Here is a 22,509-nt window from a genome sequence, read left to right as displayed (position 1 = left end):
TTAATTGGCTAGCACAATTTCAAGAGAAAGTGAGATGAGCACACCACACAATGTATCCAAACATCTAGGATATACAACGGAACTTACCATCTTGTCCGGAGCTCCACCACCACCCCCGTCTCCGCTGTTACCAACCTCCTCCACATCTCACAGCTCACTAAGCTTCAAGACTCTAAGCCCGTTCATTCTCATCATCATCCTAATAGTCATTGTCACCGTCGTGGCTTCATTCTCCCTCTGCCGCATCCTCCGCTCATCAACAACCCCTCCCGCCGCTCGCTTCTCCTGCCGAATCCGCCGATCCCATCGCCGCGCTCCCAGTCTTCACTTCCATATTAACAAAAAAAAGAATTTAATATCGTCCAACATCTCATTAAAGCTTTACCAATCATGATATGGCTGTAGTGATGTACCAATATCATGAGAGCCGTAAGATTTCAGTTACTCTGGAGAGAAAGGTTTTGGATCAATGGTATACTAGAAGTCTCGAATAGTAGAATTTTCCATAAACTTTCTTTGTTTCATATCTGATATATATCCTCAAAAACACATTGCCAAAACACCATAATATTCTATTCTGGTGAGACATGATCGATCGATATATCTCGCTCTTGACGCATGATACGTCTAACTCTTCCTCTGCATCACACAAGCCATGCCATGAAGACACTCTTGAACGCTTCTTGACAACTTATTAACCTTGACAATTAAAATAGAAAGTATATTTCACTCTTAATCGATCTATACATATTGATATCCTATATATAATCAAAAAGCATACACTTTTAATAACAATCATCCCTCAATCCCCTATGTGATTCACGCCAACACTTCCCCTTAAGTTGGTGCATACATATCAACCATGCACAACTTGCTAAGTGAATCATAGAAGGCTTTTTTAGACACTCATTTTGTGAGCATATCGGCAAGTTGCTCTTCTGTAGGAACAAAATGAAAACTAATAATCTTCGCATCTAGCTTCTCCTATATAAAGTGACGATCAACCTCCACATGTTTTGTACGATCATGTTGCACATGATTCTGTGAAATATCAATAGCTGTCTTGTTGTCACAGTACAACTGCATAGCACATTTAGGCTTAATACCCAAATCATGTAGCAAGTTTCTAAGGCATAACAATTCACATACTCCCTGAGCCATACATTTGTACTCTGCTTCAGCACTAGATCGAGCTACTACTTTTTGTTTCTTACTCTTCCATGTAACAAGATTACCCCCAACAAAGGTAAAGTACCCTGATGTAGATCTCCGATCTGTTATATTTCCAGCTCAGTCTGCATCCGTGAAGCCACAAACTTCAAGGATATTATTGTGATTAGAGAACATTACTCTTCTCCCTGGAGCTGACTTTAAGTACCTCAAAATCCTTACAACAGCATCTATGTCGTCCACATTGGGATTATGCATGAACTGACTCACTACACTTACTGCATACGAAACATCTGGTCTGGTATGTGATAAATAAATCAGACGTCCAACTAACCTTTGATAACGAGATTTTTCAGTAGGCACTTGATCTGGATATTCTGCTAACCGATGGTTTTGCTCAATAGGAGTATCAATGGGAGTGCAATCTAGCATACCGGTCTCTGTTAGTAGATCAAAGATGTACTTCCTCTGACACAGATAGATACCATCACTTCCCCGGGCTACCTCAATACCCAAGAAGTACTTGAGTGTACCTAGATCTTTCATCTCAAACTATGTGGCTAGCTGTTTCTGTAATCTATTCACCTCAACAGTATCATTCCCAGTAACTACCATATCATCAACATATATAATTAGGGCTGTTACATTCCCTTATTGTTGTCTGAGAAATAATGTGTGGTCTAAATTACTCTGTTTGTAGCTAATTCTCCTCATGAATTGTGAGAATCTTCCAAACCAAGCACGAGGTGACTGTTTAAGACCATACAAAGATTTTCTCAATCTGCATACAAAGTTACTTGGAGAAGCGGCCGCATACCCCGGCGGAAGATCCATGTACACTTCTTCTGTAAGTTCTCCATGAAGGAATGCATTCTTAACATTAAACTGTGTAAGTGGACAGTTTAAGCTAGCAGCACAAGAGAGCAATACCCGAATAGTGTTTATCTTTGCAACAGGTGCAAATGTCTCATCATAGTCTATGCCATATGTCTGGGTGAACCCTTTTGCTACTAGGCGTGCTTTATACCGGCTCACTGACCCATCTGGATTATGCTTCACTGTAAACACCCAAGGACATCCCACAGTCTTCTTGCCATGTGGTGGAGATACAAGCTCCCAAGTATTGTTCTTTTGTAATGCTTCCATCTCTTCCTCCATTTTGGATCTCTTAATGCATCCTGCACTTTGTTAGGTACTGATACAGTAGATATTTGATTCACAAATGATTCATATGACTTAGACAATCTTTTGGTAGACATAAAATTTGCCACATGATACTTAGTTTTAGCCTGAAGGGTAGGTTCATATTTTTTTGTTGGCTGACCCCGAGTAGACCTATTTGGCAAAACATATTGTCTACTATTAGCCTCACTAGTATTAGTCTCAATAGAATGACTAACCTCAGATGAGTAATCTTCCGTACCAAGAGAGCATTGGTCAGGTGTATAAACAGTAGTACATGAGACATGAGGGGCAGTTGTGTTGTCATCTTCTGGTACTTGAATCTCTGGAGTAACTATACCGAAATCACCCAGTGGTGCATGTATAGCGGACATATTGGTAATCTCAATTGATCATGTCCCCATATCTTCTGGCTTACTTGTCTCCCCTCTCCATGATACAACTCTTCAAAATATGAATTCTCCCCCTGAAGAGTAGTATCAGAATAGGGAAAATAACTCATGTCCTCAAAGAAAGTAACATCCATAGTGACATAGTACTTCCCGGTAGGCGGATGATAGCACCGGTACCCTTTCTGATGTTCGCCATACCCAACAAACACACATTTAACGGCCCGGACATCCAACTTAGATATCTGGTGTTTTGGAAGATGGAAAAAAGCAACACAACCGAAAACACGGGCAGGAAGATTATGAAAAGAAGGTAAGGAGACATGAGATGCAAGCACCTCATATGGAACTTTTCCCTGAAGGACACGAGAGGGAAGACAATTAATGAGGTGGGCAAAAGTTATGACAGCATCACCCCAAAGGTATTTAGGCATATGGGCACTAAAAAGAATACACCGAGCCATGTCAAGTAAATGACGATTTTTCCTTTCAGAAACTCCATTATGCTCGGGTGTATAAGGACATGTTGTTTGATGAACAATTCCGTGTGTGTTAAAGAACTCCGGAAAGATATGATTCACATATTCCCCCCTCATTATCAGAACGAAAAACTCTAATTGTGGCATTATATTGTGTTTGGACAGTGGTATAAAATGCTTGAAAAGCCAGAAAAACCTCATCTTTAGTTTTGAGAAGAACAATCCAGGAAAGACGGGTGCAATCATCAATAAATGACACATAATACCGCATCTCTGACACAGTAGACTCTTTGGAGGGTCCCCAAACATCAGAATGAATTAATTCAAAATGAAGAATATGTTTATTAGAAGTACTAAGGGAATAAGTAGATCGATGACTCTTGCCTAAAACACATGTCTCACAACGTAAAAGTGACTCATCCACACTAATAAACAAAGTAGGCATAGATTTTTTCATGACACTAAAAGATGGATGCCCTAAGCAACGATGCCATAACCAAAATTCACTTAGCTTGTCAGAAGTGGAGATTAAAGCGGTCCGAGACTGTGCCCCTGGTTTCTCCCTCGCATATGTCTGATCCAGATGAAACAACCGGCCCATCAGATACCCTCGACCAATTAACTCCCCGGTGAGAAGATCCTGAAATATCGCATACATAGGAAAAAATGTCACAGAGCACTTAGCGTCAGTGTTCAATTGGGAAACATATATCAAATGATGAGGTAAAGCAGGTACATAGAGCACATTGTGAAGCTCTATTGTGGGGGTAATACGAACTACCCTTTCCCTAATACGGGGAAGGCCTCACCATTAGCATTAGTAACATAGGGTACTGGTGGAGGAGACAACACGGTAAAATAAGATTTGTCATAAGTCATATGATCAGACGCACTAGAATCAATAATCCATGTATCAAAACCAAAAAGTTAGAAATATTTAAAGCCATACCAATTTTGCCACGACCTCCTATAGATGCGGTAGGTATTGCTCCTCCCGTGGTATGATGATCATGGTCAACCACACCGTAGATATCGGGTTCTTGGATGAATTGAATAGTTGTTTTTGCCTTGGGACGATAATTAGGCCTCTTAGGCCGAAGGTGTGGATACAGTTTCCAACAGCTCGCACGAGCATGGTTAGTATCATGACAATAAGAGCAAGGAGGGCGAGGCTGATTCCCGAAGCCTGGTGGTGGTCCTTGGTGATGAAGTGGAGCTGGAGTGGCCTGCTGAAGAGGTGGTGCTTGTGATCTAGCAAGAATAGTAAGGCTAGAAACTTCAACTTGTGTCTGATGAAGACTCTCCTAGTGAGATTCATCCTTACGAATATATGTGAAAGCTGTAAGTAGGCTAGGGGGTTCGGTCTTTCGGAGCAATTCCTCTTTTGCACTGTTATGCTTTGCATCAAGACCTTTCAGAAAGTGGTGAACTCGCTCAAGCTCCTTCTCGTGTTGGTACCAAACAATATCCTCCTGATTCTTGATCAGGCAAGGACATTTCACATCAATCTCAGCCTAAATATTTTTGAGTTTGGTGAAATATTGCGCTACCGGTTGCCCATTCTGTTGCATCGCCAAAGCGGTGCACATTTACTCATGAACCTGGATGAAATCAGAGTCATTAGTATATAATCCTTCAAGTGTATGCCATATTGCTTGCGTAATGTCACATGTCTACACCAAATCAACTATTTCGTCATTCATAGCTTTCCACAAAACTGACATCACAAGACCATTGTCGTCGTCCCACTTAGTGTAGGCAATAATATCATCTGCACTAGGAGCCTTAGTTACTCCAGTTACATGCCCCATCTTGTGCATTCCTCGAAGATAAGCTGCCATAATTCGCTTCCATTTACGAAAATTGGTCCCATTGACTTTGGTTCCCCTAAAGGAACTACTGTCAGAACTCTTGACTGATACTTCAAATTTTGGAACATCAGCTTCGTCTCCAGAACCCATTGAAAAAACAAAAGTGAAAATTAGGATTTAAACAGCGGAAACACCAAAAAACTGAAATGAACCTATCGTGGGTGCACGGGTATCGTCGGTGAACTTGCACTGACAAAGCTGGTCGGGTCGGGTTTGACCGGGTCAAATTTGTCGGGTCGGGTCGAATCTGGTCGAGTCGGGTCGAAGCTGGTCGGGTCGAATTTGGGCCGGGCCGGGCGGGTCGGATGTGAGTCAGGCCGGGCGAGTCGAATCCGGACGGTATCGGGTCAGATTTGGAGCTCAGAATTTGCAGGATTTGCTGGATTTGCAGCGATGATCCCATCGACGCAGTGGAGGCCCTCTTCAAGACCAGCGACAGCAGCGGCGGAAGCTAAAGGGCAGCGGTGGAGACTCGGCGTAGGCGGTGACTCGGCGTAGGCGAGGAGAGACGATCGACGCTTTGTTTTCGCTGCCGGAGGAGGACCTCAGAAGCGATGGTGTGTCATTTGGAGGAATTGGCCAGGCTTGAAGAGGAGCTAGCGCGATGCAGAGGCATTCAGTCGTCGTCAAGTGAGTCGTCGGAGGCGGCGAGAAGAAGGTGGCCTTTGAAACGAGGAGAGTGTGCTCCATGGAGGGAAGGGCTGCGCGTGGGCGGTCTCCGTCGAACTAAACACAGCTCTGGCTGCTGTTTTGGCAAAACTGATTACATTACAATAGAAGGGGCTGTGCTCCACGAAGGGATACCAACCGAGCTTCGAACCAAAAACGTAAAAACAAAGAAAAAAACCTAGAAAGAACAGAGCAAGGCTCTGATACTAAATAGAAAGTATATTTCACTCTTAATCGATCTATACATATTAATATCATATATATAATAAAAAATATATATACTTTTAACAACAATCATCCCTCTCCTTCACGCAAACAATTAAGAGGTTAAATATTAACTTTTTTTTTTTCAAAAGAGAGGTCTGTTCTGATGTGTAAAACAATGCCATAACGTACTGAAAGTAGAAATTAATTTAAAAGAAAAACACTCACTTGATGAGTGGTTCACTTCATCATACACGACAATTGACACAAAGACGCAGAAAAACACAAACAAATCGACAATATTACAATGACAAGGAGTTATTTGAGACTACAAGACAAGGATATAGGCTGTGTTTGGTAAAGCTTATCACCTCTAGTGATTATAAGCTAAGCCACTAATTATGTTTGGTAAGTTGGCTTTTCTCTCTAGCTTCCAAAAGCCCTGGCTTTTTCTCAATAAAAGCCAAAGCTCCTCCTTATCTCCTTTTAGAAGCAGAAGCCAGCGTTGCACTGTAGCGCTAAATACTGTAGCTAAATGAATCTTTCATAATACCGGTTCCTACCCTCAGATCGCAAGAGAGAGCAACCAACTACTCTCCTCAATTCTCAGATCTCTTTCTTCTTCTACTCGGAACCTCTCGAGCTTTAGCCATGGACAAGTCCACCACTCTCGATTACATCAACCATATATTCCCCACAGGTTCTTCATCTCTCTCACTCTCTCTCAATCTCTCTGTATATCTATTTCTTTCTACGAATTAGTAGCCTAGTGTTTACACAATACAATGTAGAAGAAGGATGTGTAGGTTGAATTTTGTGTGTGTGAACAGAGAATCGCTCGCCGGCGTCGAGCCGCTAATGCAGAAGATTCACAGTGAGACTCCGCGTCGATGCAGGAATTCTAGCCGCCGTTTGTCAACAGGTGATCTTCATCTCAATCTTGTTCAACTCAGCTACTGCGAATTTTCACCGAAATAGCTTCGTTCTTTGCATTTTTGTAGTCTTTGATTGATTGTGTGGTTTGTGTTGTTTCAGAGAAATTCAGGGACCAAGGCCAAGGAGGATCTTGCTGCCACAAGGCAAGCTGTGGAGGTGTGTTGATTGAGACTTTGTGCATTAGCATTCATGTTTTGTTAAATTAGGCTGATTTGTTTTGGTTTATGTGGTTTCTGTTACTTATTTATTTGTTTTGTGATCCTCTAAGGCAGGAACTCATGTATAAGATCAGAGAGATCAAAACAAAAGCTTAGCATAGTGAGACTATGGTTCAGGAGATATGTCCTGACATTAAGAAGTTAGATTTTGCAAAGAAGCATATAACCATGACGATTACTGCTCTTCATGGTTGGCCATACTAGGTTAGCTTATGTATTCAGTCTTTTGTGATTTGAGTGAGTCTTTTCAGTACAATGGCTTAGTCATGCAACGGTTTGGAGTGTATTGACATTACTTTTTCGTATCTAGTTAGATTAGAAGAGATTTTATATTATTCTGAGGAAGTCATGTAAAGTTGAACTCGTTCTCATCACAATACTTTAGCAGTCTCTGTTGTTGAACAGCTTCAATTGATGGCTTCCAAACGACAATATAAAGGGTTAGCTGCACGTTTGGAGGTAATCTATATGATTCTTATGATGTAATTGTATTGTGGTCATGAGGGGTACTTATTAGTTATTACATCCCCTATTTCAGCGAGAAATCTGTTTACTACTCATGAATCTTTTGCATTATATATACATGTTATTCGAAAATCCGTTTACTTATTACTATTAGTTATATATTGATGAACATCTTCTCCACTCTATATTAAAGTTTTCTGTTAATATACCATGATTTCTACCAAAAAAAAAACCATTGTTTATATATTTAGAACTAGCCAAGTTGGATAAGACCAAACGAAGATATGCAGGGATTAAACGCCGCATGTGAACAGATGAAGAAATCTGGAAAAAAATTCCATCTTCATGGCATGTTTCTCATCGACTCTGCATTCAGTTCTACAAAAAAAAAACAAGGTAGTTCCACTCATCTTTGTTAACAAACTACTAACCAGAAATCTCAAACTTAACATACGTTAAAGTTAAAATACTGTTTAATCTATGATGACAACAATGTCCACACACAAACGAAAGAAGCAGAAAGTAAAACCCACATTTGAACCAAACCACCCAGCACTAGCACAATCCCACATCCATTAATCCCTGCTCATTTGAATTCAAATTTAACTAAGATATAAGACTATGTTTTGCTTGAAAATTGGTGGAGTTGTTATTTTATGTGTGTACTAATGATTTGGAAATTTTGATGAATTTCTATGGAGTGGTTAACTTGTGATGAATTTTTTAAGTTAGGTACTCACTGCTGCACATTCTTTTGGTGTTCTACGTTTCTGTTATTAACTCTTGTTAAGTATATTAGAGTATGCTGGTGTTCTGCCTTGTGTTAATATGTGTTGTGTACAATTTCAGGTTCTGCTGAAAAGGAAGGTAAGGCTTAGACATGACTGAAGCCTGAACAAGAAGCATAGGAGTTTTTGCTCTAGATCTAACTACTCAACTTTGTAATCTAACGTTGTCTCTAAAGGAGTGGGTTTTTGTCTCCACATTTTTTATCATGCTAACTTCTATTTGACAGGGCTTGTAAATCCCTTGTAATTTTCCAAGAAGAACAAAATTAACAACAAAATCATCATGGTGCACAAGAAATGGATACATTAAGAATCATGATTACTCAAAGTTTGATGGATACATTGTATGAGTATTTATGTATTTACATGACCTAATTAAAATCAAATTATCAATATAAGAATATATTTATTTAAGATAATTTTAAATAATTGGATGTCATATATTTTCAAGCAAAACTCAAATTGACCAAAAATTATTTTACATGCCCAAATTGGTCATTTGACAAATTAAAAGCATAAGTCAGTTTGAGTTTACCAAACGCTCTGTCATAGCTTCTGCTACTAACAACCACTTATATAAGTTAATTTACCAAACAGTTAGCTATTTTACTTATCAGCCACTTATTCTAAAAAATCAGCCCAAATCAACTTTTTTTATAAGCAAAGCTGTACCAAACACAGCCATAGACTCTTATTAGTCCTTATTACAAACATGATCTCATTTTGTACGTGAAGCTTCAACTAGAGATTTCGATAGCCTTGACATCAGGCTTCTTGACCTCTGCCTTAGGAATCGTCACGCTGAGAACCCCATTCTCCATAGAAGCCTTGATCTCTTCAACCTTGGCATTCTCAGGAAGCCTGAACCTCCTCGAGAACTTGCCGCTGCTCCGCTCGACCCGGTGCCAAGTGTCGTTCTTGTCCTCCTTCTCTATCTTCCTCTCTCCACTGATCTGAAGTACCCTGTCGTCTTCGACCACCACCTTGACCTCCTCTTTCTTCAGCCCGGGAATGTCAGCCTTGAACACATGGGCTTCCGGGGTCTCCTTCCAGTCGATCCTGGTGTTAACAAAAGCCGAGTTTTCGCGAGGGAATTCAGAAAGAGAGGAAGAAGGGAATTGGAAGTCCTTGAAAGGATCCCAGAGATCGAGGGCAAAGGGATCAAAGACATTACTACGTCGGAAGCTGGGGATGAGCGACATTGTTTTGAAAAGTAGAAGTGCTAATGTCGGGGAAGGTTTAGAATGATGGGTATAGCTAAAAAGTTTGCTTTGGTTTTCTTGACTGGTCTGGTGAGGGAGGAGAAGATGGGTTACTTATTTATAACGGAACTGAAGTTTCTAGAAGTAACGTACCAGGCTCTGATCGGCGATCGGGAGCTCGTCTAGATGTCTCTGGACATTTCGAGACTCCGGGATCTCTTAAGAATTTAATTGTTTTGCTCCATTATTCGCGGTTAACGAGATACTGGTACTAAAACGTAGAAACTTCTATACACTTCGAGAATTCAAGCGTACAGTGTTGAAAACCCATGAATTCAAATTCCTTTTCACGATGGGCCATAACAAAAGTCCAATCCATTCAGTCCAAACCTAGTTAACAAATAACAATGAATTCAAATTCCTAGTCAATAACAGGTTGAAAAGAAATTCCAGACTAGGTGAATTAATTCATCATTTATGATTCTACATTTTCTATTAGATTTTATTCTAACATTGACACCATAAAAACAAAAACATTGAACACGATTAATTGTGACAGATCGGGTAAGTCCATAAGGTAAGTAAAACCCTGTCAACCCACACCATATGGTAAACTCCAATCAGCCTATATAGTCAAATCGCGGTTTGTCTACTGTCACAGCTCGGGTCCAACTCATAGTTATGTGATATTTTTTTACCACTATTAATGAGACCAGATTCTGGATTGAGCTTTTACCTTCTCCCCAAGCAAATGAGATATTCAGCGATTTATAAGGTATTGATTTCTCATCGCAATCGGTGTGACGTCAGAATTAACAGTGCAAGATTTCATCTCAGTTACTCTGATCGAATGTCGACATACACGTTTTTTCTCATGATATAAATACCAGCTGTACGTCTTTACCAATCTCACATTCTTCACCTGGTTTTCCTCGAAACAAAGACCTAGCTAGATCCCCACTATCTCTTAAAAAATAAATGAGAACCACCGTAACGGCTACTATCTCACCAACAAAACCCTCGACGGAAGCACCACCGGACATGGCTCCCACGGGGTCACCTTGGAAGTATCCGATCCCATTCCTTTTAGGCGGTCTAGTGACTATGACTATTCTTGTTGCTTCTGCTCTGCTGATCTTGGCTTGCTCGTACTGGAAGCGAAACGGAGAAGGCAGCAGTGCCGTCAGAGATGTTGAACCAGGCGGCGAGTCGGTGAAGGTATTTAAAGACAAAGTTTTGGTTATAATGGCCGGAAATGAGCACGCTACTTACTTGGCCACCCCAATTCCTATTTGCCCTCGTAAAGATACTAGTTTTGAAGAAGAATCAGAGATGATAGCGGAAGATCATCATAAGGAAGAGGATTCTGAGATATTGAAAGGGGCGGCACCATCAACAGAGTGAGCAAGCTGGTTTGTCTCAGAATTATTGGATGACAGTTCAAATTTTTTTTTCTTTGGTCAATTCTTAATTGGTACGTTTCTCTATTTCATGTTTTCTGTAGTTTGATTCGGGAATTGTGAATAACTTTGATGAGAGCTGTTTCGTATTCTTGCCTCCCAGCTGACTTGTTTTGCTGAATCCAATGCATTACTGACATATCATGGATTCATGGGTACTAAACGTTTGATCAATTCTCACTTATTCAGAAACGTTGGGTGACTGTTCAAAAAGTTATCGTCTTGTGTTTTATCATCTTCCTTCCTTTAGGTGATACCTTTTTCTACAATGCATGTCTTGTTACTTCTCTGCTCTAGTCATTGCTTGCCTATGGGTGCCTCTTAGTTTTGAACTTTTGATATGTTTGTAATGGCCAAAATTAAGTAATTAAGATGATGATTGGCATGTCTTTGTACAATCCAGGCTCTGCTGAAGGATTCAGTATTAGCCTCCAACCCGAAAATTTGATTCAGCCTTGGTGTTTTGTTAGTATGGGCGCCGTCAGACCTACGCTACATGAAGTCCCCTGAATAAAATGGTTTACGTACGTTTGTTTTCTAATTATATTCGCGGAAAAAATTATGTAAATAATGTCTGGCTTTTGTGAAAATATACATATTCATATCTCATGTTTCATAAAGGAAAATATTTTAGCGCCACAATATAGCGTCAGATTTGACACCACAATCTTATGAGGCATGTCACATAACCTTATCACGTCAGTAATTAAAATAGTCATAAAATGTCATTTTAAATAAAAAGACAATCATATCCATGTTAATTCAACGGCTCTAGATTATTATAAACATATAATTTTTTCTTTGTAATTTATTCTAATCTTTTTCATTACGATAATGCTTTCAAAATATAATAATAATTATTATTTTGATATTTTACAGAAGTATGCTTATATATATATATCTGTGCGTGTGTGGGCGTAAAACTTATTTTCAAAATAAAATTATTTCACCGCGAAAAATAAAGACGTGTGTGCGAAAAATATATTTAAAAATAAAATTATTTTGTCCTAAATAATTTTGTTGGAGATTTTTAATTCGATAAAGAATATATATATATATATATATATATCTATATAATTATCGTCCATATATGATCATTCTCGGCCAGTATTAATTTTCATGGAAAAAATAATTTGTTACCTTACATGTCCCATAAAATCTAATAAATTGTCATAAGATTATAATGTTGTTTTTCATTATTTCTAAGATACTTTTTTGAACAAATATAATAAAATAATTTTCGAATAAATGTAAGAAGGTAACTAAATCCTTTGGAGTTTAATTTCTATTTACAAAATATGGTATCCGAATTATGTCCATGAAAATATATTTTTTTACACGAAAATATTTCTTAATTTAATAATCATGATGAATAAATATTAAACAAGGATATAATTGTCTTTTTTGTTTAAAAATTATTATTTTAATTACTGACGTGACAAGATTATGTGGCATGCCACGTATGATTGTGACGCCGAATCTGACGCCATATTATGATGCCCTACCAGTGCTCTTTCATAAATTTGTATGTTTCATTCTCGATCTAACTTTGGTATCTCATTTCGTTTAATCCATTAAGGAAACTAATGACATGACAAAATGCATGAATTGAATGGACCAACACACTTACATTTTAGGGGCATTTACTAAATTTGAATGAGATTGACAAGGAATGGAAAAAACAAAGAATGTGAAAGAGAATGAATGAGAGAGTTCAAGAATCATCCATATTCATTTGTTTACTTGCTCAAAGAATGAAACAATAGGAATTATAATTAAAAAAATTATTACAAAAATACCCATGAGAATAAAAATTCATAAGATTTTTGTACGGGTAGTTTGAAATTTCATGAACTTTTGAGGTTAACTTTGAACTTTAATTTGATTCACCTAAAAATGAGAATCAATACTAAGTTTCCTCTAAAGAATGAAAATGGTGGAATTATTCCACTTTTACTGTGGGACATGCACAAATTTGATTTCCCCATAATGCTAGTAAACACCAATTTAAAAGGGAATGAGAATAACTCTCCATGGATTCATTCTTTTTGCTTATTAATAAACGCATCCTTAATGAAGGTACCAAAGTTGGATTGAGAATGTAACATCAGACACCATTCTAAAGTTTATGAAATGTGAGATACGAAAGTGCATATATATATATATATATATATATATATATATTATGTGAAAGGTCAGCGACTGTTTATATACTTTGCTAATTTGTGAGGTGTGATAAATTAGGATGGCAAACGCCCTCTTGATTGGCCCATAACACTAGCGCCCAATCAACCAAACCCTAAAGCCAAGTCCATAATAGCAAATTAGACACAAACCCCGTCACCACTTGCAGAAGCCGTTAGCCTCTGCTCCGCCATCTCTGGTGTGCCGCCTTGCTCTCAATACACCATCATATCAAAACCACCAACTATCCAACAACCCTAAAACTGTGGTCGAAATGGGAAACCACCACCAAGCAAAATCTAGTCGTCAAGAACAAAGTTCGAGTATGGAACCAAACCAGGGCCACCCAACAAGGTTACTCAACTCAAAGTCATTGCCAAGCAGTGGTGTAGCCAATATTTCTTTGTATGAGTGTCAAAAGTTATTATTGCGGAATCCATGAAATGTTAACATAAAAGAGAAACGAGCGCTTGTGATTTGTAGTTATTTGAAAATTTTAGGACAATCGTATAACATAGTTCAAACCAACCAGCAACATGACCTGCCACCAAACAATAGCCTTAACAAGGCCAATACAACTAGATTAGCCTTCCTTAAATCATTGATGTAGTGCTGCAACCCAAAATCGCTACAATCCAAGTGGATCTTGTATGTCAACATGCTCAAACGATGAGATCAACCTTCTAAATCAACTCTAGAAATCCCTATCATAACACTCCTTATCCTCATGGCACCTTGCATGTCGCAACACACCTCACCTAGCATGAAGAGAGAGCCACTATGGCAAAAGAGAGCTAATGTGTTGTCGAAGAAGAGCTAGTCATCGTTGCTGGATTGCGTACGTTTTCTATCACGTATGGAGAAACCTTATAAGAAAATAGCCGACTTTGTTTACTTATTTTGGTCATACTTATTTTTAATTCATAATGGTTTGTATTATAGCTTGTATGTCTTTAGTTCTAGTTTCAATAATGAGCACTGTTGTAGCTTGCATATCAACTTGATTCTGCTTAACGTAGCAATAGTTGGTCATAACACTCAATTGGTCAGTTACCAGCTTTGATATAGCGATAGGTTGGACTAATTGTGTTATTGTCACCATAATAGGAACAATTCATGAGAAAAGAAAGGAAAATGGAAAGTCCAATGGCCCAACACTCCAAGCCGCATTGATGTAGCCCAAAAACACTAGGACCCAGAGGCCCAATTTCGTTCATTCTTCTATTAGCTTCGAGCCATAACACACCAATGTCATGCTGCTCTCTCCTCATAAAACTTTGAGCCCATTGCCTCTAGTAGTCCTTTGTCCTACCTTAACCAAATCTAAGACATGATCAATCACTACAGCAATCAACGAGACTTGAAATCAAATCAAAATTGACGCTAACTTTGACACCGAATGCCAACATAAACCTCTTCCACCTTTGCCCCATCGTCTACAATAACTCAACTTTGGCTGGAGCATTGCTTCATGAAGCCTAGGGGTTCAGTTTGTAGCTATGGAAAAAGTGGAGCTCTTACGTTCCTCCAATATCTGTGTATTTAATTTTCGACTTCCTTTACTTTATCCTTAAATTTCAACATCTTAAATCAAAGTTCATGATTTTGTTGCTTAAATTCATGTTGTATACCATTAATTCAACATGAAGTTTAGTGACATTTATTAATGCCCTATACCTTTTAGATCATCTTTACCCTACCACATCAATTCAATGATTAAGAAATGTGAGAAAGTAATATTCCAATTTTGTATTCTTTTTGAAACAGAGACGTTATTGTCAAATATTAATTGATAGTTAGGAATGATAACATAAACATGAAACAATTCTAATTTTGTGTTGAATTTAAATTCTTTCATTGAAAATTATTATTGAGTACATGCATGACATAAGAGTGTAAAAGGTAACGACATTAATTCAGTAATCAATGGTTGAGAAACTGATGAAAGGAACAAGGGTATAAATAATGGTTTTCTGGTATCATCTATGATCACAAACTCAAACATAGAGAGGGCTAAGATTTGGTTGGCATAGGTGTTTTTGAAAAGATGAAGTTTCAATATTTTTTCCGAATGCTCGTATTGCTTCTATCGGTTTTCTCGGCTTACTCTAATGGTATACAAATCTTACTTTCGTCCATTAATATTCCTATCAATTTTGTTCATCTGTAAATTTTACAATAAATTAATATACTTTTCTCTTGGACTAGTATGTTTATGATTTTGTCATACTTTTAGGTACTTTGCAATTCCAGGATTATGATCCACCACCATGCCGCCAACGTATCGTTTTTGCACAGTGCGATATAGACCTTTGTAGTCGAACTTGCATTCATTCATTTGGCCATAGTGATATGGCGAGATGCGTAAGTAACACTATGTGTTGCTGCAGCCAATAGAATCAAGGGTCAAAAGCAATAAGGACATCTACCCATAAAATAATTATCAATGTCTCAATAATGTATCTTTAAATTTAGTAGACAAGATTTGTTAAAAAGAAAACGACATTGCAATAAAATTATATAAATTTGCTTCGTTGTTGATTTCAACTTAACTGAAACATTATTTTTCCATGAATCGATGGATGTCGGTGATAAAAAATTTCTAGTAGGCGTTTGTCTCACCAAATTTAGTACTCGTGGACGGGAATTGACGTGGATCATCGTTTGTCTTGTTCTTCACTCAATTTGGACAATTGTCTTTTAACAAGAGGAGGGGGTACCTGCAAAAACCCCTCTGATGTCAAAAGTCAATGTTTATCTTAGATGTTCTCAATTCAAGTAATCAGAATCATATGTCTTACCTCTTGTCTACCCCTCAATTCAGTGGAGCTCTTCCTTTATCACTAAATAATTTTTATGAAATTGAGACACTCATATACACTTATGTTTGTTTTCCATCAATTCTCATTCATTCTACCGTTGGTTACAACATTCATGTCTTCTTAATGTGTCGGTTTTACATCGAATATTCATTAGTCATTACAACCGACTTAATTATGATTGTTATTCAAGTCTCAATCAACCACCTCCTTCATTGTCGTAATCATTTCACCGCAACAATTACTCACACTTAATCTGTCTTTACTCGATGTATTTACTTCATTTTTATTGTTGGGTATTGATATTTTTTCACTCCCACAATGGATTTAAGAGAGCTTCTAATTTACGTTTATAATAGAAAATCTTATATGAACGACGTGTATGATACAAGACACAATCTTAATAATTGAAAGTACTTCATATTCAAGGTTTATATGTATATGATTTTCTCTAATCTAGGTTGTTCATAATACATGTAAAGATGTACGCTGTGCATTAAAGATATTATGTATAACATAAAATCTTGTATGCATGGCGTCTGCGTTTATAAAAGCTGAAATAATATCAACATATCTCTTTCTCTCTCACTGAGAGATTGAACAAATTTACCAAACTAAAGTAGTGACAAAAAACCTCCCACTCTTGCTTGATTTCAGTCTACCAACACCCATTGATGAAGTGCATGGAGCATTGTTTTGTCGAAGGGAGGAGATAACATTGTCGGCGGTGATTTTGATATTCGGAGGTGGGATACTAGGCTGGAGCGGCTATGGATCATGAAGTAAGCGGTGAGATCCCCAGATGGTGAGATCATAATTATTTGGATCTGAATTGAGTTGTGCGTGCAACCTTGTTTGAATCGCAAGATCTAGCGATTCGTCCATCCATCATTTTTATTAGTTGTACTTCTCTTCAAATGTTTATGACGATGGATTCCATCAGGTGGCGGGGCTGATAAATCAAATCCCAATTTCTTGTTGGACCAATATAGGTGGTTTTAGGCTTTTGGCCATTATTTTTGTTTTACTTTTAGTTGATGAATCCACTGATATCATACATATTTGTCAAGGATCGTATGTCGATGTGACATGTTGGCATCACTCTTGGTTACCTTCGATTGTACATCTTGGATACGAGTTTGGTTATTAGCGGACATACACTCTACAAAACTGTATTCAAGTTTCTTAGCGAATTTATCTTGTGGGGTTTAAAGGCATATTCAAATATCTTGTAACAGTTGATGGACACGTTTTCATATACCACTCTCTGCATACTACCACATAAAGTCAAACCTGGTAGTTGAGAGATATGTATAGTCAATTTATTATTATTATTATTTTTCAAACAAGTAATTTAGTTAGTTGTGAGTGTTCACGCTCTCTATGTGGTGGTGCTAGGTTAAGTACTTGAACCGGTCGCTGGGATGCGGGTGTGCCGGTACTTGTCGTACAATCTGTACTGTTTATGGTAGATGAGTTACACTTTTGACTTCTGAACCAAGCGAAAGTGTACATGGAGAGATCCTAACCTTGCCAAGTTCTTCGGTAGGTTGCCTAATGGTGAATTAACACTTCTTTCGTGCTTCATAAGGAACAAAAGTCGATACTTACTTCCCAAAGCCGGGACATAACCAGAGCTTTAAACATATATCTGGTGCAGCCAGTGTTCTAAATATCGGGATATATCGGTGATATTTAGAAACCGATAGGATAAATGCCATATCGCCTTAATATATCGGGTCAACATGCGATATATCGGTGGATTTTTTTTCGTTTGACTTTTTTCGGTGGACTTTTTTTTGGTGGATTTTTTTTCCGTGGACTTTTTTTTCGAAGACTTTTTCCGTTGACTTTTTTTTTCGGTGACTTTTTTTCTTATTACTTTTTTTCGGTGATTTTTTTAAGGAGATGATGTCGTTTTGAGGAATTTCAACGCAAATAGACAAAAGGTGATTTATGAAGATGGTTTTATCTCAGAAGATGAGGATGAAGATAATGGAGAAGATGATTTTGACTTTGATTATGATGATGAGAGAGTTTATAATGCATGAATGCATAATCAATATCTCAATCTATCTTTTGTGCACCTATTTTTGTTCAATTAGTACTTAGTAGTTAATATTATTTGGTATATTTTGAATATTTTGAAGTATATGTTTATAAATATATTAAATTTAAATTAAAAATTAACAAAAACTATAAATCCGATATAATCCGATACATCTCGATATATCCCCGTTAAATCCTTATTTTACAAAACCGATACGATGCCGATAACCGATATTTAGACCATTGGGTGCAGCAGAGCTCATGGATTGGGCAGTAAACGGCTGTTTGTGCAACTTAATATGGTGTTGACAAGCATGTGATAGGTTTGAGTAGTAGACCATTATTCACCTTGTTGCCAAACATCTTGATAGATGTCTCGAGGAGGACTTGAGGTGCCCGAGGGGAATTTGATGTGTTGCGCTAGTTTGTTGTTGAGATTGATTGTGTGTATCTTCTGCTGCTATCCATCGTTTATATATTGCTAGGATTTCAGTGGTTCCTCCGCTATCGAGGATTATCTGATTGCCTTCCTTAGAGAGTTTTATTTGTATTCAAACAAGGATTTCTCACGAACAACTTCCTTTCTGCCTTAGGATTTGAAATCTTTTCCTAAAATTCATCTTAGGATAAGATGAGCCATAGGTATTGGCCAAATGGGCTTAATCCAAATGCTAGATTTAACCTAAAGTTAAAATGGTCTCAAATAGTGAGTACAAATCAACAATCATGCTTAGTATTGATATAAAAAAAAAATTTGTTGTTGAATGAGATTAAAGTAGCTTAAATTCCAAGTATTGATGAACTTAACTGTTGCATAGAAGCCTCTAATTGTAAACAAGTGGAGAATATTTGAAACAACAATGTTAGAATGTAAGACTACACATTATAATCATTAACTTAACTGTTTCACCTTCAACCGGTCATGCTATATATCACTTTCATTTTATTCTTTTTCTTTTCTAGATTTTCTAATGGATTTATGGATTTTCCTGTCAATCTCAGGTACACTGGAGGCTCAAATAGATGCACACTAATGTGATGAACGTATCATTTTCGCAAAGTGCGCAATAGACAATTGCAGTCAGTCTTGTGTTCATGTAGTTGGCCACACTAACAATGTCAAATGTATAAGTGGCCCTATGTGTTGTTGTACCTAATATAATGAAGGGTCCAGAACAATAAAGAAATCGACCCAAATAATAAATTACTAATACATCAGTTCGGTTACTTTAATTCTATAAGACAATAAAATTATGTAATAATTTCTTATTTGAATAGATAATAAAGTTATAAAGAATTTACTTTTTAACTCACATAAGTCTAATTTTATTTATTTTCGTTGTTGTGTATTCATGATAAATTGTTCATGTGATACAAATTGTGAGATTAACTTCAATATTTTCATATGGCTCTCTCTTTCAGTAGGCGGCAACTAACCCTAGCTTATGGGTTATGCTTGTTATGACACTGGATGTTCGACCTCCATCATGATGTCTCTCCATTGGCCTTCCCAAGGTCGTTTTCTCCCTTTGCTCTCTCCATGAGTATTGGGTTCTCTTGGTGTCAACTCCTTAGAGAGCTTTGACGTCACAATTCAATCATTCCTGAGTCCAAGCCTCATGTCACATTGGCATGATTTGGGCAATGGGGGTGGATCTGAAGTGGGCAAGTGTGGATTCTTGCCTGGTATTGCCGGATTTGAGGTTTCAAATCTTGTTGTGGGATCCAAGTTCGCCATGGGTGCTGGCTTTGTCCACTGTTTTCCTGCCAATCAAGGACCGATTGAGATCAGCATTGGTGGTGAGATGTCCTGACTCAGTGACCATTGATTTTTGATCGCTTGGTATGGATTGCTTTATGATTAAATAGTGGGTCAGTCTGGCGGTCAACATCAAGGTACGACTGGCCATCTAAGCTGTGGCAACACCTGTTGTAGACGTCGGTCCTAGAACATAGACAACGGTGGAGATGGCGGGGCCAATGTGGGTGCTACTGGTCTTTGGTAGGTGCCCAGATCATATTTTGGAGCGAATCTTTGGGTTTAGGCTGAAGATGTTTAGGATAAGGTGGTTTTTTTGGAGGCCCAATCACTGCTGGGCTTGTGTGTGGGATCCTGGCAGTGGCTGGTGGTTGCATCTTTGGTTCCTTCTTGAGGGTGGCTCCTATAAGTTAGCTCTAGAGGCTTGGTTTCACAGATTCGTAGTCAGTTTTGACCAAGCAATAAGTGAGCCTCATCTCATAGTTCTATGGTTCTTTTTTTGATTTCAAGTTTAGGGTTTACAACATTGAGATTGCTAGACATTGTTTGGTTTATTTCGCATGGTTCCATTAATTTACAAAATCCTACCGCAGGTGGATCATGTTTATATTGTACTCTTACATTTCCTATCAATGACAAATCGTCGCTTATTTCAAAAAATAAAAAACTTCAATACTTTCATGGACAACAATTGGTTGGTTTAGGAAAATATCCAAACAAAAAATTCCAAAGGTTGTGTTTTTGTTTATGAGACTTCTGCAGTTGCTCTTAAGTCTTGATTAATGAAATTGTCGAATTAAGAAGAGACTATTAAAAATAGATATGGTATAATTCCCAGATGCATTCTTCTATAAATTGGAGGATATTTATAGCAGTACATATATACCTATAGCTATGTATGAATGAGAAATATGATAGTAGAGTTATGTATGAAGCATAAATACTATAAGTCATACAATTACAACCACATTAATGCAGTAGAAATTTTATCTAGTAGAGAGTCCAAATTTGCTGCTTCTAGTACTGTATTAATGTAGATTGGAGCAGCTCACTTAACACGCCCCCTCAAGTTGGGGAGTAGATGTCTCGCATACCCAACTTGTCTAGTGAGTTGTGGAACACTTTAGTAGAAAACACTTTGGTTAGAATATATGCGAGTTGATTTTCAGTGCGTACATGTGGCATGTTAATGATTTATGCTTCCAACTTCTCCTTGATGAAATGTCGATCAACTTCAACATATTTTGTTCTATCATATTGAACTGGATTTTGTTCTATGTCGATGGCTGCTTTGTTGTCACAATACAAATCCATATCTCGGGTTTGAATCCCAACTCTTTCATCAAATGACGAAGCCACAACATTTCACATAGTCCATGAGACAATCCTCTATACTTGGCTTATGCACTAGGTCTAGCAATCACCTTTTGCTTCTTACTTCTCCATGTGACCAGGTTACCTCCCACAAAAGTAATGTTGGTTGAAGTAGACCTCTTATCAGTGATGGAACCAGCCCAATCTGCAAATATGTATCCAAGTATCTCCGTGTGATTATTTTTTGAAAACATCATCCCTTCACCTACATTAGCCTTCAAATACCTCAGAATTTTGTACACCGCATCCATGTGATTTTCACTTAGTGCATGCATAAATTGACTTACAACACTTACAACATATGCAATATCAGGTCGGGTATGTGAGAGATAAATGAGCCTTCCTACTAACCTTTGATATCTCTCTTTGTTAGTAGGCACTTGGTCTGGATCTGCTAATTTATTATTTTGCGCCATAGGTGTATCTGTAGGTTTACATGCTAGCAAAACCAGTCTCCATGAGTAAGTCAACCACATACTTCCTCGGAGATAGGGAAATGCCTTCACTTGATTTAGCCACCTCAATGCCCAAGAAGTATTTCAATCCTCCAAGATCTTTCATCTCAAAAACATATGAAAGATGCTATTGAAGTCTATTTATTTCCTTTAGGTCATTACCTGTCACAATCATATCATCCACATAAATGATAAATACGGTAAGTTTATCTTTATAGCGTTTCATAAATAATGTATGGTCAGAGTTACTTTGTTTGTAACCAAATTATTTCATAAATTGGCTGGATCTTCCAAACCACGCCCTCAGATATTGCTTTAGTCCATAAATAGACTTCTTCAACTTGCACACCATTCATGCTTTTGAAGGTAGAGAATAGCCAGGAGGTAGATCTATGTAGACTTCTTCTTTGAGGTCTCCATGTAGGAAAGCATTCTTCACATCAAACTATTTTAGAGATCAATCTAGGTTGGCTGCTAATGATAACAATACTCGAACAATATTCATCTTGGCTACTGGTGCAAAGGTCTCCTGATAATCCATGTCATATCTGGGTATATCCTTTAGTGACTAACCTAGCTTTGTATCTATCTAGTGTACCATCAACCGTGTACTTCAAGGTATAGATCAATCTGCAACCGATTGTTCTCTTCCCTGCTGACTTTGGCACTAGTTCCCATGTGTGATTCTTTTGCAAGATTTACATTTCCTCCTCCACAACTTTGGTCTAGTTAGGATCCGCTAGAGCATCATGTACTTTATTTGGAATGACAATAGTAGATAAATGAAGTAAAAAAGACGCATATGACTTCGATAATCTATGGGAGGACATGTAATT

At 37.8% G+C, this 22,509-nt stretch overlaps 2 protein-coding genes across 2 annotated transcripts; one reads left to right on the top strand and one right to left on the bottom strand.

The window, feature by feature from the left end:
• Nucleotides 1-9,068: 9,068 nt before the first annotated feature.
• On the bottom strand, nt 9,069-9,602 carry LOC126786076 (18.5 kDa class I heat shock protein). Its single transcript, XM_050511784.1, has one exon. It carries the CDS (start codon nt 9,571-9,573, stop codon nt 9,109-9,111), a length of 465 nt encoding a protein of 154 aa, XP_050367741.1. The 5' UTR covers nt 9,574-9,602; the 3' UTR covers nt 9,069-9,108.
• A 1,012-nt stretch (nt 9,603-10,614) lies between these two features.
• On the top strand, nt 10,615-10,977 carry LOC126787450 (protein GLUTAMINE DUMPER 5-like). Its single transcript, XM_050513334.1, has one exon. The coding sequence runs from the start codon at nt 10,615-10,617 to the stop codon at nt 10,975-10,977; it is 363 nt and encodes a 120-aa protein (XP_050369291.1).
• The last annotated feature ends 11,532 nt before the right edge of the window (nt 10,978-22,509 follow it).

The sequence above is a fragment of the Argentina anserina genome, chromosome 3 (assembly GCF_933775445.1).
Source record: "Argentina anserina chromosome 3, drPotAnse1.1, whole genome shotgun sequence".
NCBI classification, from domain to species: domain Eukaryota; kingdom Viridiplantae; phylum Streptophyta; class Magnoliopsida; order Rosales; family Rosaceae; genus Argentina; species Argentina anserina.
The sequence above is the reverse complement of the archived record's forward strand: the minus strand, read 5'-3'. Positions and strand labels throughout refer to the sequence as shown.